Source organism: Opisthocomus hoazin, chromosome 6, assembly GCF_030867145.1.
Source record: "Opisthocomus hoazin isolate bOpiHoa1 chromosome 6, bOpiHoa1.hap1, whole genome shotgun sequence".
Classification (NCBI taxonomy): Eukaryota; Metazoa; Chordata; class Aves; order Opisthocomiformes; family Opisthocomidae; genus Opisthocomus; species Opisthocomus hoazin.
The window spans coordinates 13,815,311-13,834,467 of NC_134419.1; the positions used below are offsets into that span (position 1 = coordinate 13,815,311).

The 19,157-nt window shown below is 42.3% G+C and overlaps 1 protein-coding gene across 3 annotated transcripts in view; it reads right to left on the reverse strand.

Annotated features, from left to right (window-relative positions):
* Nucleotides 1-304: 304 nt before the first annotated feature.
* Nucleotides 305-19,157, reverse strand: part of PIGK (phosphatidylinositol glycan anchor biosynthesis class K) — an 82,452-nt gene continuing 63,599 nt past the window's right edge. Inside the window, exons 11-16 of one of the 3 annotated variants that reach the window (XR_012764396.1) lie at nucleotides 11,793-11,975; nucleotides 9,373-9,499; nucleotides 1,607-1,713; nucleotides 1,123-1,216; nucleotides 766-800; nucleotides 305-385 (exon numbers count right to left, since the gene is read on the reverse strand). Coding sequence is in view for 1 of the 3 variants with exons in the window: in XM_075424726.1 (XP_075280841.1) it covers nucleotides 11,859-11,975 (117 nt within the window). In the remaining 2 variants the exon portion in view is untranslated. Of the gene's footprint in view, nucleotides 386-765; nucleotides 801-1,122; nucleotides 1,217-1,606; nucleotides 1,714-9,372; nucleotides 9,500-10,762; nucleotides 11,976-19,157 lie in introns of those variants that run through there. The other 2 variants (XR_012764395.1, XM_075424726.1) reach the window with 2 other exon arrangements.

Consider the following 19,157-nt stretch of genomic DNA (forward strand, 5'->3'; position numbering starts at 1 on the left):
AACTCATGGTCTTCCTCTTCCCCAACTGGAGAGCAATAGCTGCAGCTGCCCTGCAGATACCCCGGTCTCTGGGGACAAAGTCATCTGCCCCGCCGGGGCAAAACAGCGTCAGCCCTGTAACACGGCGCAGACCCGAACAGCAGGCCTCCGGGAGCCCCCCTCCTTGCTGCAGCCCTCCCCACTGTCAAAGAGCAAGAAACTATGACCTGGTTTGCCTTAAAAGTTTTCTTTTGGTGGTCTTCCTGGTACACACCGCTTGGCATACAAACTGAATGCCAAGCGCTGCTATTGCCAGTTGCTGGTAACCCGTCTCTTGTCAGCTGGTGTTTAACTTTCCCTCTTTCACTGATGGTGTTTCATTCCTTCCACTTGATTTCACAACATTCTGCAAAAAACAGAATGGATTTTGAACTAATGGTAATTTGAACATCCCCTTCAGTGTGGGTACTGGGGCGTGTATCCAGCACACATTGCTCAAATTCATGAACTCTGTCAAGTTGATTTACGGATCGTTTCTAATGTGACTGCAAGAGATGGTACAGATCACAGTAGGTCCTCTGATGCCACCCTCCTTTTGTTATTTTAGTAGTGATACACTAATAAAAAGATCTTGTCATTCTAAAATAGAGCTCTTAATTTTTCCATTAATCAAGGACTGCAGGATGTGTGTCCTAAGTGTTTAGTTGTGTTACTGTAAAAACAGATCATTTAAAAATGGATTACACAGATCTACTTTCAGTATTCAGTAGGAGCATGGGGACTTACCAGACTCCGTTGCGCTCCACACGCTTGTTTCCTGTCTGCAAGAGCAGTCAATACCAAGTGGATCAGATGAAGCGTTAAGGAGGTGAAGAAGAAACATGGGATAAACTGACATTAGATCTCCTGACTCCTAACAGAGTGAGGCTGAGGATTGTAAATATTCCTGTTTCAGTTTCTGTTAATAACAACTGTGTGTTCTTGTTACCCTTCTACACATCCAGTCTTATAAACAAAATAAACCCAAAACTCACTTCAGTCTCCTCAACTTCCTGGGAAGTTTCAGCAAGTTCCCCCACCTAATTACAAAAAGTATGACAGTATTTTCTAAGAGTAAGTCACACCTGTATATACAAAACTCACCGCAAAAGGAATTTGTTGAAGCCAAGGAGACGGCAAGTTTTAAATAGGATTGATCACATAGATTTATATTCCACATAAATCCAGTCCAAAAAGCCTAAGTTATAAGAGTGCAAAAAATGCAAATAATTTTTAAAGTGCTGTGATTTTAATTTACAAATTACTATGTATTTTTCTACAAAAGCACAATTTTTGAACTACAGCATATCCTGGTACATTTCAGCCTGAAGTGAGGTTTTATGGCCTAGTTATAAAGCAAACAGATTTATGATAGAAAATGCCGTCAGACCAGAGATAAGTAGTAGGAAGTAGGCACTGCTGCCATTCTCTGGTTTATGCTGTCATCCTGCACTCCTCACTATGATTTGATCGATTCATGATCTTCAGCGCGCATCATTTCACATACTAAGAACTGTTGCAAAACAGTGTTTACAGACATCAGCAGTTTTAAGATCTATGTTACTTCAGTTCTGAACTCCTTGCATACCTTATGCTTTTATGCTTGGCTTCATCAGGGTAGCTGTTTTTCACCTTGAGAACCATAGCTCTTACGCCGTGATATGTGCAACTGGAGTTGAGAATGATAAAATATCTCTGCAACCAAGAACAGGAAAATAAAACCATTGGTTTTTGTTGCTTTGGCACACAGGTTGCAAGACACCCAGCTAACGGCACAACAGAAAGCAAAACCACGATGCCCTTTGAGAATACCTTCGAGTTAAAGCACCTCAGGAAGACACGCTAATACTGTTTGTTCCTGGGCAAGGAACCTGAGGAAAGGGGAGGTTAAGAAACTACTGAGACCAAGTTACAGCGTTAGAACTAGATTTTGGAGATGCAGGTCTGCTGACAGCTACTCCTGGCTCTGGCCAGTAGAACACACAACGGCAATTTCATATATTATATACACATACAGATGAACAGGAGTGTAAACTGATAAAATTCTGCAGGAGGTGCTCATCAGGGTATTGTACTGCAGTTACTTCTCAGGCAAACTTCATAGGAAACTAGGTGATTTTTACCCAAAATAGCTCTAAGGAGGCAAGAACACAATAATCTAAAAATCACTGGAAAGACAGTGGGGGATGGGGCAAGGGGAATCTAAAGGTAAGGAATAAAACGTTGTTGGTGCTATCCAGCTGTATTCCCCTGGGAGATGAAAATCAGAGTCAGGCTGGAGCGGACAGAGCGGAAGGTTGTGGCTCAGCAGCAATGGCTGACCTGCAGAAGCTTCTTTTCAATATTCTACAAATTGATTGTGTGTGCCACAAAAAATCGTTGAAAAATTCTGATAATCACCTCTGACTAACGAAAGTTAATTATTTTACTTGATGCAAGGAGATGCAATTTCTACTTCAATTTAAAACATAGCTTAGGGATAAAAAAACCATCAGAAACTGTTAAACGGTGAAAGAGTATTTGTAAGACAGCAAAATGTAGTGCAAAAGAGAAGAAAGTTACAGAAACCTTACCGGTATCAATACTGCACTTTTCCTGGTGCCTCAGTTAATACTGATCACTGACTTCCAGCTGCCTACCGCAAAAGCACACCTTACATATCACAAGTATAAGATTTTATATGGAGAAAGGAGAAAGGAGGAGAAAAGGAATTTTTAAAGACAATCTCCTTTAAAAAAAACCTAGGAAATATGAAAGGGCAAGAGTCTAACGTGATGAGAGATTTCTTTGTACTAAAGCAGAAAAGTATAAAACTCAAAGGATGTTTTACAAAATGGCTGTAAAATGGCTTTGCATATGTTCAATACTGTTAAAACCGCTAGATTAATAAATGTTTTCTACACTGAAAATTACAACAAAAGACGAAATGCCAACTGATAACCTTTGAGCACCATGTGGATGGAGCCTCAGTACGGCAGTGGAGACAAAGATGGTGACTGTCACCACGGCTGGCCAGAGAACCGGCTCCACGGCAGACGCAGATGTGCGGGAAGAGGCCGGGAAGCACCATGTCCCTCCCTCCCGCGGCACCCTGCCGGGGTGCCAGCCAGCGCACACAGCTGGCAGGGGACATGCTCGCACTGCCAGCAGGAAAGGAGACGTTTCTTTGTGTTGTCTGTCGCTGAACACCAGACCAAGCCAGAGAAACCACTCAGCAGATGAGCAACATACGGTGTCCGTGTCCACGGTGGGGTGCTTCGACCGGGAGTTGTCAGGAAGACAGAAAAGTCAGGAAACTACAGACGAGCAACCCCAGCAACCCAGACAAACGGATGGAAAACGGCAACAAAGAACAGAATTAGCAGTCATAAAGCAGATACATTGGCTAAGATGTAATGCAGCTTTTGTAAGAAAAATCATGCCTTGCAGATCCATTTAGAGTTCTTCAAAGTTCTCTGAAGCAAGTGGACAAGAAGATCCCGGTGATGAATGCACTAGGAGTGCCACAACTAGTTTTGCAAGGTGTCTCTTAAAAGACTTCCAAAGAAGCTATGGTAACATGGGATAAAAGAGAAGATCCTCACCTACGGAACCCATCTGAACACAGGAAATCAGGCTACGAGGATACATCATCAGCTTAAGGTTACAAGCAGAATTCCACAGGAAAACGTCACAACATACTTGCTCTGCTTTTCTGTACTCTTCCCTTGGCACCCAGCATAGGTCACACAGGACACAGGAGCTAGACTCTGTCTAAACACACAGGTAAGTAATAAATATGAAAAAACCCCCATATCCAATGAACATCAACTTGTACACTAAAGCCCAGTTACAGTCTTGCCGTACTCACAACGTGCCAGGCAGCCACAAGATCTAACAACAGCAACTGCATTCTCATTGTACTGGAAGCAATGTCAAAGCATCTGGCTCAGACGGGGAGCCAGACCAGACCCTTTCCACCAGCCAAGGAAAGTCATCTTAATGATCTGGTTTCTCAGAGCAGGTTCATCTCCTTTAGGAGATGCCTACTGATACTTAAATCTGTCATCTTCTTTGCACAACCAGAGCACTGCTCAGGTAACATCAGTAGCTTTTAGGACACTAGATACTTCCTGACGCACAGGGCAGATGGAGTGATGCAGATTTAGCAAGGTGTGAGGTTTTAGGGCTTTGCCGACTTCACCTTGCTATCAGATCAGTTGGAGCCTGTTAGTTCGGATCCAAACATGCAGCATGATGTGAGTCCACTCATAGCAAAACGAAGGAAATTCTGAAGGGAACGATTCAGTGTGGCCGGCAAGAGCTTAGGTTGGGTTTATGTTTTAACAAAAAAAGGCAAAAGTAGTGAGCAGATTTATAACCTATGAGGATATGCTTCCCCCATCGCATCCTTGCTGTAAACAAGCTGCACACAAAGCCAAAATTGAAAGAGGTTACTGGTATTCAGTGGGACTCTTCATTTGTGTTGGGCAAAACTGGAAGATTTCCCACTACAACATTATTTGTTTTTAACATGGCTATACATCTGTAGATGAGCGTTACATGAAACACTAAAAAGCTATTCCTTGTCACTCCATTGCAAATGATATTGCAGAGCAGCAGCTATGCGGAAATGAGTTACAAATGCAAGTGCAGAAAACCTTCTATACACACAACCCGCAGAGTCAGGGACTACTGCAGAGAAGGGTACGTAAAAGAACAGTACAAAATACAAACATACATTGCAACAATGTACTGATGGCCCTATTTGCCATTCCCCTTGCAATATAAAGACCAGGGGAGGTAAGGGGACCCTAAAATCATCACAGTTTGAGCTACAAACCTACCCTGGACAGGAAAGGCAGCACAGAAAAAGTAACTTAACAACCCCCAAACAGCAGTATCTAATGCTTAGTGATGCTCTTCATTGGTAAACATTGAAGCATTTGACACAGGAAAGCAGCATTACGCTGCAACTAAGCAGCATTATACTGGAACTGGATATAAAGAAAGGACAGCGCCTAAGCTTAAAATGCCCACCACACGCCAAACCAGTGGACCTAGTCAAGCATTTAATATATGCCAGCATTCTTGCAGTAAGTTCTGTTGCAAGCAAGAAAGGAAATATATTTGCTATTTCAAATTAGTGAACTTTGAGACAGGGACAAGTACGACACGCCATGAATCTCCCAGCTAAACCACAGCCCGGTGGCCTGGTCCCTACGGAGCTGCGTCACCAAAGCTGTGCAGTGGTCAGCAGTGTGAAAAAAATCACTTTGTATGAAACAGCATCTATGGTAGAGCTTTGCCAGCATTGCTGTTACACCGTTGGAGCACTCTGGTTCTGGTATAGCCTGTTCTGTTCAGTGGATTACTGTAAACAATGCCACCAAAATCACCTCTGCTGACACCATTTGCATCTGTGTTAAGCCTGTTGGCCAGAGCAGCAAAACTGGCTCAGTTTTGGACATGGCTTCAGTGTTCTTTGTGCATGTACATTAAAAGAAAAAAAAAAAAAGTTAAATCTAAAATTTGCATGGGGAAGAAGACACGGCACAATCAAACATTAATAGATGTACATCTTCATAAACTTTGAACTGAAACCTTAAACACTATCAATTTAACCACTAAATCAGGCAGAAATCCTCATTAAGGGAGAAAAAGTAACACATTTTGAAGAACTTGCAAGTGAAATTAGTGCTATGAAATGCTGATTTCAGAGTATCTCATGCAGCATATACAAGTTTTCATCATAAAACACCGAAGCTTTTAAGATGCATTTCCCGACAGCAGATTATTTTTAAAAGCTCAGGGAAAGAGGTAAAGCAGAGGTAACAGTAGAGTGCACGCAGCAGAGGATATTACCTTCCACAAGAAACACATTTCCCTGGGTTTTTTTTAACTGCTTTTCACCACTTAAAAAATGCAAAAACTATTATGCTCATTATTGTACACGAGCGAAGTGATGGCTGAGAAGACATTTCCATTATATACACTGCTCTTTCCTGTAGTTCATCGCTTTATGGACAGATTAGTCTCATGGCTGAAATACTTTCTGCTGGTCCTCAGTCCAGAGGTGAATTCAGTCTGGAAGCATGGTAAAATGCTACCAGGTCACGCACAGCTCTGTGACACAGACTGAGGTGGAAGATCTGCATGCAGGGACAGAGTCTTCCGACACCCCCAGTCTCTGTCCCCAGACTGTACCATGTACAAAGGCTGTCATCTCCCAAATGCCACAGGCTCCGTGAAAGACACCATTCCCACGTTGTGAATTGCCTTCCACTTCATCCATTTTTATCAAGTCCAAATCACCCTGAACTTTGTAGAAGCTTTTCAGTTCACAGTACAACAAAGCACTGGATCAAATCTATTTATCAGCAACTGGCAGCACTCATTTCCCCATCTATACTGAAGGGGTAATTAGCTCAGTTTTTGGAATTCTTCAGACAAGAAACTTCTTTTTATTCCTTCCCTCTAAGCATCCACCAGAGAAGAGAAAGAAGCAGCTCTTCAAGCTTCAAAAAAAGAAACTTGAATGACATGCCGTAGGGATCAGGATGGCCAGGGCTGCAGACCCCGCGTGTCTGCCTCAGTGGGACAGGTTGTCCTTCAAATCTCTCTTACAGGAATTCAGTACAACACCTCCCCATTCGTTATCACTTTGCAAATCCTCTCCACCCATGATAAATTCATGGCTGAATCTGATCTTTGCTCCTTCACAAATCACTGATTTCATACTATGTGCTACTCAGCCCTCCTTTAGCACGCCATGATGCCCACCTGAAAGCACATTAGACCACGAGATCACTGACTTCCAGTGCGTTGCATGGATGTGGTACCAGAGAATGGAAATCCCTGACTGCGAAAATGAGAGATGAAATGGGCTCAATTTGCAGACGCTCACCAATCAGAATTAGAACCAGATTACATTTGTTTTTCTGTAATCAATAATGGAGACCAGCTTTTAAGGGGAAAAACCAACCACCACCACCACCAAAAAGAGTCCACTCACTAGAAGAGATACGCTGTCGCTAATGATATTTGTGAGGACACTTTTGAACAGTCTATGATCTTTGCTTATGCTAAGAAGACAGCATTTCATAGTGGTCACGTAAATATAAAAAAGATCTAGCTGGCACAGACCAGTGAAATGGTCATTGTCTCATCACTGTTCAGGCTTCCTTCTCCACTGGTTTTTGTGGGAATCTCACTTTTCAGTCTGTTATGGAAGTGTAGCTTAGAGCCATACATTTGTGTAAACGTTTGGGCATGGTCACACAAAACAGCATTCTCAAATGTCTACAGCATTTCACAGGCAGTTCAGAAATCAAATGAAGTGCAGAGACATGAGAGAACGCGTGTGAACCCTACTGTTAACTCACCATTTCCTCAGCTCAGTAACAGTAAGGCATTTCAATACGTGATCCTGAAACAGAGCTGCAAAACTGAAACAAAACAAGTACTCTACACGTCTGTGGAAACCCGCTGCAAGACCTCTCAATGCCGTTACACAGTACAGGTACAGCCATGATTGTACAAAATTTGGCAAGCATGGGCATGCTTGGTTCGCAGACCTGACATTATGTAGACTCACGATATCATAGAATCATAGAAAGTTTTGGGTTGGAAGGGACCCCTAGAGGTCATCTAGTCCAACCCCCCCACAGCGAGCAGGGACACCACTAAATAGATCAGGTTGCTCAGAGCCGTGTCCAACCTGGTCTTGAATGTTTCCAGGGATGGGGCCTCCACTACCTCTCTGGGCAACCCGTTCCAGTGTTTCACAACCCTCATTGTAAAGAATTTCTTCCTTAAATCTAGCCCAAACCTACCCTGTTTTAGTTTAAAACCATTACCCCTCGTCCTGTCACTGTTGCCTCTACTAAAAAGATTGCCCCCATCTTTCCTATAGGCTCCCTTTAAGTACTGAAATGCTGCAATCAGGTCTCCCTGCAGCCTTCTCTTCTCCAGGCTGAACAAGCCCAACTCTCTCAGCCTGTCCTCATAGGAGAGGTGCTCCAGCCCTCCGATCATTTTTGTAGCCCTCCTTTGGACCCGCTCCAACAGTTCCATGTCCTTCTTGTGCTGAGGGCTCCAGAGCTGAATGCAGTACTCCAGGTGAGGTCTCACCAGAGCAGAGGTAGAGGGGCAGAATCACCTCTCTCGACCTGCTGGCCACACTTCTCTTGATGCAGCCCAGGACACAGTTGGCCCTCTGGGCTGCCAGCGCACCTTGCCAGCTCATGTCCAGCCTTTCGTCTATCAGTACCCCCAAGTCCCTCTCAGCAGGGCTGCTCTCGATCCTTTCATCCCCCAGCCTGTATTGATAGCGGGGATTACCCCGACCCAGGTGTAGGACCTTGCACTTGGCTTTGTTGAACCTCATGAGGTTCACACAGGCCCACCTCTCCAGCTTGTCCAGGTCCCTCTGGATGGCATCCCATCCTTCTGGTGTCTCAACCGTACCACTCAGCTTGGTGTCATCTGCAAACTTGCTGAGGGTACACTCGATGTCGCTGTCCATGTCATTGATGAATATATTGAACAGCACCGGTCCCAGTACGGACCCCTGAGGGACTCCACTCGTCACTGGTCTCCATCTGGACATTGAGCCGTTGACCACTACCCTTTGGCTACGACCATCCAACCAATTCCTTATCCACCGAACGGTCCACCCATCAAATCCATGGCTCTCCAATTTAGAGAGAAGGATGTTGTGGGGGACCACGTCAAAGGCTTTACAAAATTCCAGATAGATGACATCCATAGGTTTTCCCTTGTCCACCCTTGTTGTTACACCAATGTTGGAATTTAATTCTGCTGGAATTTAATTCTGCTCTAGAAATTGCTATGCAACAAAACATCAAGAAACTGCCACCTGGCTTGTTTTCTGGATTCCACAACAGAGGATGCACCTACACTGCACAAGGAGCCTGTCTGGCCTGGAAAACACGAATGGTCTGTGAGTGAGGACGACCTGGCGGGTTCCCAGAGCCCAGATCCCAAACCAAATTTGAAGGGCTCTCAAGGAAAATGAAAAGATTACTAACATTAAATAAATAAATATACAAAACGCATTTACAGACAATTCTGTGACATTTCTGTACTTGATTTCAGACTATAACTATTCAAGGAATAAAAGTTATCACAGTATAGAAAATACTGTCTCATAAGTGTAGCACAGGCAACTTTACAGTGACTCTGAGAACGATGTATTTCCACTCCTCACTTTGTGCATATAAAAATGTTAGAAATGCCCGAAGCACAGTTTGCTGCATTCCAGTCAAATTGTTGTTCTCACTTCAATTTAATCACCTTCACAGGCACACTTACTGAGTGCTTCTCTTTATAAATTGCATTTTAATAACCCACCTAATTGCCTTCTTTTCCCCAAACAGGTAAGTTTTTAAAAAGACAGCATCTTTGGTATCTTCTGCTACTTGCAAAATTCAGCTGAGTGCTGTAGATGTTCCTGTCTGTCACTTCGTGCAAAAGGTGGCTGAAAGAGGGAAGGAGAAAAACTGAGTAAGGCCAGAGGAGTCTGAGTAAGTTTAACTGCAACTGAAGCAAGGCACAAAGCTCTATCAGCTTCACTTTAGCCACTTCAAAAAAGTGTGACAAAACTTACCTATGAAATAAATATTTGATTAAAAATAATCGTTACAACTGAAAAAGAGTATCAAAGGGTGGATTAAAAAATGAAAGCTAAGCAAATCCGCCAAGAAATTCTGTAGGATTCATTTCTATACCACGTCTACACATTTGTATAGTATCTCTCTGCATTTCTATAGTCTGTCTATAACAGATCTTCACTGATTGTTGCATTAGAAATAGCTGGGGGGCAGCGGGGGAGGAAGGTTATTTGATTTTCAGAAGAGTCATCGTTCTATCAGATTTTGGCTATGAAGTCATTGCTTATGCAGGGTGCTATCCGAAAAACCCACCCCAAACCCACGACACTGTGCAGAGCTGCAGAGATGCAGCACCAGGATCACTGCTGGGCCCCGTTCAGCTCCTCTGGCGCTGGGGGCGGCACCTCAGCAGAGCTGTCTGCTCTCACCCCAAGCTGCACCGTTGTTGGCAGCGCCACTGGTACAGCAGTTACACAGAAATGCCTCATCGGCAAACTGGGAAGAAAACTCCAGTATTATTTATCACAGAATATCAGTTTACAGAACTATAAGGGCAGTGGTGTAGGAATGCTTTTGAATACAGATTAATTCCTGTTCCTGGTGCTTAGCACGTGCTACTGAAAACAACTCCTGCTGTTCACCAGAAAATGCAACACAGTCCTCAGTACCGGAACGTTACAGGGAGGTAGAGGTCTAGCAGGCCAGTGTTTACCTCCTGATAACGGATCATTTTGTACCTTTATCCTTGTCAAGCCTAGAAGATGTATGGAGGAAAGAAACCAAGGTTTTAATACGCAAGAGCTGCACTACTCTACTGTTCATATCGTTCTCTGGCAGCAGCCCTTACGAACAGCTGGAAGCCCCAGTGGCTGCCTCCTCCGTAGCCCTCCCAGTCAGCGCAGACACACAGCGCTCTGACCAGTTCGTACCCCTAACCCGAGGCTACGATGCCACAATCAATCCGAAAGAGAGGAAAAAAGTGTTTAAGCACTCAAATTTGTATGTTCTGTGCAAGACGAAAATGCTTGATACCATATTCTAAGACAAATATATTGGCTGTGATATTAGGTGTGATTACGAATAATTCCTAGTAACTTTTAGAGATACGTATCTAGCACTTACACCATGCATGCATTAGGTAAGCTTTATTATGATTCAGCTACAGAACAGGTTCCAAAAGCATACTGCAAAAGCTTCTCCTTGCTGACAGACTTGCTCCTACACATGCACAAACTTGCTCTTCTCTTCATTAATGTCAGTATATGATACAGACAAAACCCCTTTAGCATACATTCATCAGTAAATGTCCAAGAAGAACAAATCAATATGCCAAAACAGAATTTACAAAACCTAGGCAATTAAGCTTATTTTCCAAGGGCTCAGAAAGTACAGAACACAATACTACAATTTGTAACATTTTTCATCCTGATGCCACAGTCAATTTTTTTCTGTGAAAAAATCCAGTCAGTGCACTGAAAATCCTGAAAGCATCCAACTCCATATTGTATGGAGTCAAAATACAACACCTATGGAGGGTTCCTAATGGCCATGGTGAAGTTTTCATAGTTTCACTTTTTTCAGCCTTTTTTTAAGTAGATTCAGTGAGGTCATCATACATTTTTCGTTCACTTTCCCCAACTCATAGAATCCTAGACTCAAAATCGCCTAAGGTGAAAGGACTGATCTAAGGGTTGTACTTAACAGAGAAGAAAAAAGAATAAGAAAAAAAAAATCAATATATTCTAGAGTATTTTTATTTTGTGAAGAAAGCTTTCATTATGTCATGCCGAAGTCTGCAAAGTGGCTTAAGTTTTTATTGATAAAATGACATCTTAAATAACGTTCTGCACAATATCTAGTTCTTCAGTGATAGGTTGACTACTTCTAAGATTTACTTTGAAGTACAGAGGAAAGAATTTGCCGATTTACAGTTCAAAATGAACCTCAGCAATTCTGTTACTGTGTTTAGGTCCCTCTTTTTTTTTGAGGTTAAACAGAAAAATTGCTCAGAAAAGCATTAAAATATGTTTAAAACAAGACAAAGATCTAACTAAAACCATTGGCTAGACTTTTTTCAATGGAACGGGCAGAAGAGAGGACTTCAAAAGAACCTTTAGAAGATCTCAACACTGTTTTTCACTACGACCATAACACACATACAGAGAACTCCGATGACACCAGTGAATCCAAAGCAGCCGTCAATGCAATCATCTTGCTTGCTCCAATTCAGAAGATGTGCTTCATGTGCTTGATTCCGTATGTTTTGAAGAAAACCATGATGATCAATGCCCAGAGTCCTAAAATAAATCCTCCAGGAGGATGCCAGTCCTTTTGTTTCGGTTTCTGAAAAAAAGAAATCGCAAACAAAAAGAGAAAAATAAAGAGTTCATACTTAGTTTTCACATTAACCAGGCACTGTGTTTATCAAGTGAAAAAAAAAAAAAAAAAAATCCTTGCAGTAGAGAAAAATACCAACAAGCTGTATTTCTTCATCAAGCAGAAACATCTTTCTTCCTGATGTGGTGGCCAGGCTGCCGGGAGGTGAGCTGCCACTCAAGCAGGGAGGTTAAGCACCACAGAAAGGCCCCTAGAACTGTGCCTGAGACACCACTGTGCGGTGCGTATCAGCGCTGTGGGACATGTTCAAACTCTTTTGTTTGGACAGAGTTTCTTATATCTGGTCTCAAGTTAATACAAGAGAAAAATGCTGCAAGTATGAAAAACAGTTCCTACAAGCGAAAATGTGAAAGAGAAAAGACAGTGTTGTTTTTCCACTACCTACAGCTCCTTTTGTACTCAGATTTATGTGAATAAACAGAAATCTAGCCACATAAGAAGCCAAGATTCATTACTACAGGAGTATCATAAAACAAAATAGGATTGTTTTTAATGTCAATCACATTTCCCAGGGGCCTCACTGAGTCTAACTGCCTTTCCTTAATGTAGAAATATATTCTGCAATTCAAATACCTGTCCCTTCAACAATTTTTTCATCTTCAGTAAAGAGCAGTACACTGCAATTTGTTAAGGTCTTTTCTATCTCACACTTAGCAGTAAGACAAGATAAAACTTGTCTGTCCTCTTCCTCCCCTTATTTAAAAAAAATTCAGATACTCCATATTCAGTGAGAAATGTCTGGGGCTAAGAATAAGTTGAGGCTACATGAATGCAAAATTTAATTAAGAATATAATGACAAAACTATCAGAATTACAGTATTTAGAAGTACAACTCAGTCCCTCGTGCCTGTGCCTGCTCTTGCCCTCAGCAGGTATGTTTTACAGAGCTGCTAGGCAGACAGAGATGATTTACTACTACAATAATAAATACTGAAGTGCTTGCTGAGCTTTTTATTCCTGCCTTGCTGAAAGATTTGCACTATTTTGTCCTTGTAGAGAATGAGAGACAAGAGGCACAGAGAGTATTCTGGTTTTGTTGCATTTAAGTCAGATTCAAAATTCTCTTTCTGCCATGTGAATAACTATAGAAGACGGTACTGTTTCAATTTCTGCAGGAATCTGCGTACGGAAGCTTGTCGTTCTCCACTAAATGTACCAGGTGGCTGGTGAACTTTAATGCAATAAGGAACAGTTTGCAGCGTCTGTTCTTTCAAAACAGCTTTTCTATCAAGGAGAAAACAATGTTTGTCGATTGCTCAGCTCCCATTGTCTAAGCTACATAGTTTTAGCTTTAGGATTTTCTTGAAGTACCATGCTTGTAATTAAAAAAGTATAACAAACAGCCGTGTCACCTGAGACACCTGAAGAACTTGGCGCTCTGAAATATTAATGATTTTACTCTGCCACAGGAATCACAGAACCAGCATTATAATTTACATCAACACCACCACCAAAGCCACGAGCAGAGATGGCGTCTACGGATGTAAACCGCTCCGTTTCCCCAGCAGCGCTCATCAGCTGCAGCGTACGTGCTGTTGGTAATCTGCCACCTCGCTGATGCTCGCAGCCACACAGCTCCGCACAAACGTCTCGGAAAATCAGCTCTGCGTGTTCAAACAGGCTGCCAGCACACCTCGCCGCTGAGAGCAACAGCACGCAACACTTCTCTGCACAAAGGAACTTTCTTGTTTAAATCCTCCTAATTAACCCATAACTTCGTGTGCATATTGCAGTGCCCGTTTCATCAATCTCTTTGTACTATCAATCTTTTTTCTTGGATCTCAGACAAATTCCTTACCACAAATTGGCACCTGACCCTTCCAGACAAATGACTCCAATTTGCAGTCAGTGACACTAAAAGCCTCCCTCTCCTATTTTGTATAGAACACGTAATTTAATTTCTTTAAAGAATTTATATGAATAAATATTTATAAGGTGATCTATGAGTATGGTTTTACATTTTGTCATGCCACGTGCTGAAGCCTCTGTGGAATTCCACAAGCAAAGGGAGGCCAGTGCAGCAGCAGCTCTGCGCTGGGAAATCTAAGGACATATGCGTAGTCGGTTTAAAGCTACGGGATGCAATGTTAAAATGTGAAGGATTGAAAGCATGAAGGCATAGCAAAACACACATATGAGACTATACAAGAGCTACATAGTTAGTCATCTTAAAAACAAAGTATCTTAATGAGAAAGATTTACAGACCCAGAAACCAAAATCTACACATAAATATTACACCACAATAAAAGGGCAAAGAGATGCAACTCTATTGTACATCTGTCAGTCAACAGTAAGGTTAACTGAGCACAAAATTATATTGAAATATGCCAGTATTTTCCACTAGGGGCATGCAGACATCAAAAGCTTATGAATATCTAAAAGGGGATTACACAGATTCGTGTTTAAATCTACAAAGTATACCTGTAAGAGCTGAAATACATAATTTTCTTTAAATTAACTTAATCATACATTCCCAAGAAAGTTGCATTTTGCACCTGTGAATCAAACCCATCTACATGTAAGATGGAGTTGCTGCTTCCATAAATTACGTCTGCAAATTGTACCTGCAACACAGGCTGGCAGAGAGCTTTCAGCCGGCCCGGTTGCAGCAGCACCTCCAACAGCTCTGTCCCCTTGGCATGGCTGCGGTGTCCCCATGCCTGCGAGGAAGCGCGGCATCGCTCCGAGCTGTGGCAGCTACGCCAGCAGCACGGTGTAGAGCAGTGAGAGGCCAAGGCACGATGCCTTCTGCCAACAGGCGCGAGCCTCTGCTGCGTCGCTGCAGAAGCTGCTTTGACTATTCTGTGCAGGCAGGCGGGGACGAGTCACAGAGATCTCTCCAAATGCGAAAAACTATTAAAGTAAGAAAGAACTGCTTTAATAGCAAATGAAAACGTTTGCTTTTTAGATCCACATACTTGAAAAGGGTTTAGAAAAGACAGATTTTCTTTCTACACTTATACTAGTTCTGTGGCCACAAGCAATCTTTATCTAAACTGTCCCTTTATGTCAATTTTAGGACTGATCAGAAAGCATCAATGAATATAAAGTTTTTCCCAGATTCCTAAAAAAAAATTTAAAAATTCTGTATTTACCCTATGAACTTTGTGTAGTTCAGGGTCTTATTCCAGCAAAATTCTGTTAGTTAGACAATTTTTGAAAGTCAGGCATTTCTCACTTGCAAAAAAATGCTAAATGGACAAAAAAAAATATGTAAGTGATGCAGTATTTTAATTTGTAATTAATTATGTATCTTTATTATGCCTAAATTGATGTGAGAATGTGTACTATTAAAAGCCACAGATTGGCTGCCGTGCTTACAAATTGCAGATCTTTTATTTGGGACTGATCTGAAGGAGCAGAGGCAATAGGTCTTTTGGCTCAAGTTGTTCTGAATTTCATTGCTGTAGTACCCACGTAAGAACTTCGTATACCAAGTACTGCTTATCTAACCGACCTATTTAGGTTTTGTGATTTACACCACAATACAACCCCATTGTAAATGCCCTCTTTATCCCTGCAATAATAGCAGTAACACATAGGTGAAATACACATACAAAATGGTACAATGTGTCAGGAACAAATACATTTAGCAGCTTAAGGGCTAGTCATTATCGAATTGCTGGAGATTCCAAATTAAAAAGATAGGTAGCTAAGCAACAGCAAGCTTCCTCCTGTGACCAGTTTTCTGTTGTACACTCTCTAGTTCTGGTAGACTCATTATCTGGTAGAACTTAAAAACTGCTAACAGAGAGTTGCTCCAAGTACTGTAATTAAGGAGAGAATAAAACAGTGTATTTTCAAACTCGATGGGTCTGTAGGGACCCAAATGGAAAGTATCCAAGACTTTCAATGAAGGTGTTTCATAAAAAATGCAATACTTTTTATGCCAATTAAAATTAGTTTTATGCAAAAAATAATAAAATTATTTAAGCTGAACTGGTAATCAGATTAAGAATGGTTTAATTTTAAAATGTTACATCAGAAGAGAAATAAGATTTAAATCGTCATGTACTAACATTTCATCTGGAAAACACTGTTAAATAGCATTATAATCCAACCCTTCAGTCCTCTTCCAGCAGAACTCCCTTTGCGTTAGTGACCTCAATAAAGACAAAAATATTGTAACAGAAAGCTTTGGGTTAAACTCAGCATCCACCTTTCGATGGCAGCAGTAGAGAAAGCAGTGCATACAGTCAGGAGTGCAGTAATTCCCAAATGGCAAAGGGATACGCAAATTCTTCAGTCCCCTCCAGCATTTTATTCCAAACAAGGCTTTAAGCAAGCTGGCAAAACCTTAAAGATGAACGGGCACACCACCCTTGGTGTGGGGGATGTTCTCCCCAACCTGAGGCAGAGGGTGCCTGTTTGTACCACGAGTGCAAAGTATCCCTAGGTAACTGCACAAAAATCAAACATTACAAGTGCTGTGCTATTAAAGCGGCAGCTATCGTATTTCGAACAAATCCCTGCTTGATTCCCTCTGGAGTTTCAGCACGCCCTAAGGCCAGGTTTGGCCTGTTTCTTGCAGCAGGCACGGTACAAACATCAGGCAGGGTTCGGGGGCAGCCACGGCGCCGGGGGGAAGCCTGCGTGCACCCCACTGTGGACTTCTCCACCTCTACCAGTCTGAGGGCCAGCGAGCACCCGCGGGGAAGGGGAGCACGCTCGCTGCTTTCTGTGCAGCGCTCACCGTCACTGTCGCATCATTGGCATGAATTCTGTGCGTTTGGGGCTGTAAACTTCCAAGTTTTCCTCTTGGTCATTCTCCACTTAAATGAACATTTCTGTTTCTTCCATTGCAATACTAAAGGTTTTCTTTCTTGTTTCTCAAGATACCTGATTCTACGTTAGGGTTATGTTAAAGACGAGTACTGAAATCTGGAGAAAGCAAGATCCACATTTCAAAACAGGCCTTTGAACTCCAAGGCCAACCTCAGATCCAAAACTCAAACAGCCCGCCTGCTTCTCATCTCAGAAGAAAACCACTGATCTCAAACTGAAGGACAAGGACACTCCTTCAGAAACTCTGCCACGAAGTGCACCATGCCAATAGCACATTATAGATTTCCTAGAGAAGCTCCATAACAGTTCAGGTTCACTGGCAATTTAAAATTTCAAACTGGGTAATCCTCTCAATGCTTACGATGAAGCGCACAACAAAGTTTAATTTCAGAATTAATTTATATGTATCACAAGCAAATCACAGCATAAAGTGTGTCCTCAAAGCTTTTAGCAGAAGTACGCACTTCTAATTTGTGAGTTAGAGTTTGGATTTGGGGTCCTCACAGGGGGGTGGGGGAAATCAAATAACTCCAGTCATGGAGTAATAGTGCCCAAAGGAAGATTAAAGTCGCAAGAGAACTCCAACATAAATGGTGCCTGTTAATCTGCAAAACAATTTAAAGCTCTTTTGTCTAATCTCCTGGTTTGTATTTATTAACCACAGTGCCATGATTACTGATATCTCCAATATTATAAAATAATGAGGAAAGTTCACTCATCAACAACAAAAACTCATGAAGGACATAGGAAAGAACAGCAGTTAAACTAAATTAATGCCAACAAATGCATTTTAAATATTTTCTTTGAAAACTCCATAATCACTGTAATATAAACTATCATACTGTTACGATAGCTTTAGTTTTTCATTTCCTTCTAAAGTATGTAATCTATAAGGGCTTTTTAGAAATGAACTTCTACTTATTATTCGCTACTCTCAGTCTTATCTCTCAGCACTACATAGCACTTTAAAGTGCTTTTAGTGGTTTAACAATTATTCATTAATCTTCCAACCTGTGACACAATACATAATATACTTCTTCTAATTTCCCAGCACCTGGCACTCAGTGCAGTTCAATTCCCAGCGAAGCCAGCGCTCAGCCGAATGATGCCCGCCTGGCAGGCACAACAGAAATGGTACCAGGGGGTCTCCACACCCCGGCGTGCGATTTGCTGCATCCAGAGCTACCCAACACACCTCTGGGCCGGCACCAGTACCCACCTGGAGCTGCCTTCCACTGACTGGCACAGCAGAGCTCCGACCGCTGCCCAGGTACAAGGGCTGAGCTCTCACCTGCTCAGCTACCAGCCAGTTACACGTATGCTTTAGGGCAGCGATGAAAAAAGTCACACCAAACAGTTGCATTTAGAAAAAAAAAACCCACTATTTAAGGTATATTAATTAAACTGGCTTTTATATTTTAATCAAATTCATACACTCAGATGAAGCCACGATCATGGTTTTTCACAAAATGGTACCTAAGTCCACTGCAAATATATGAATTATATTTGCAAACACAAAGCTTCATGCCAAGTGAAGCATGCAAAAATAGAAGATGAGCAGCTTAAGTAGACTCAGTATTCAAAACTTGGCCACCATTACTCTGAGAAACATCCTTCTTTTTTAATATGTTTATATTTAATTAATTTAAACAAGGAGAGGATTATTAGCAAAAACAAGGCTAAGGGCATTCAGTGCACTGTGCCATGCCACAAGCAGACAGATAAACTTCTTGAGGTCCTTACACCAGAGGGGGTCAGCAAACGACAAAGACACGCAGTAGTGAGGCAGACCTCAGCAGACAGGATCTCCAAAAATGATCAGATACAAAAGCAACTCACTTCTCCTACTGAAACTTTGGGTTAAGCAGACAGAAACCGCAGCTGCAAAGAACAAAGGAGGTGAAAAGGGTGTGTAGAGGCTGCTAGAGGACAAAGGTATTTTGTACTCGCAAAAATACAAGCGTGTAAATAGGGCCAAGCTATTCTCAGCGCACTATTTTTCCAAGCAGCACGCACTGCTCCCTTTCCCCTGGGAAAACATTATCTCAAAGTGTTCTGCAGTGCAGACCTTGTTCGTACAAACACACGTCGCGTTGCCAGTGGGAGCAGAACCAGCACCAACCTCTCAGCACTGCAGAGCCGAGGCAGGACCTGCACGAGTGGACTCCCACCTGCCTGGGGGGATTACCCCAGGCACCAGCCTCACCCAGCCCAACCTTCCAATGAAGCACAGCGCTCCCGCTTCCTCCCTGGAAATCTAAGGGGGATTTCCCACAGCGTCACTCTGGACCACAAGCTGAGTCCATTCAGATGCTCTTAAATCAATACGCTCTGATGCAGGT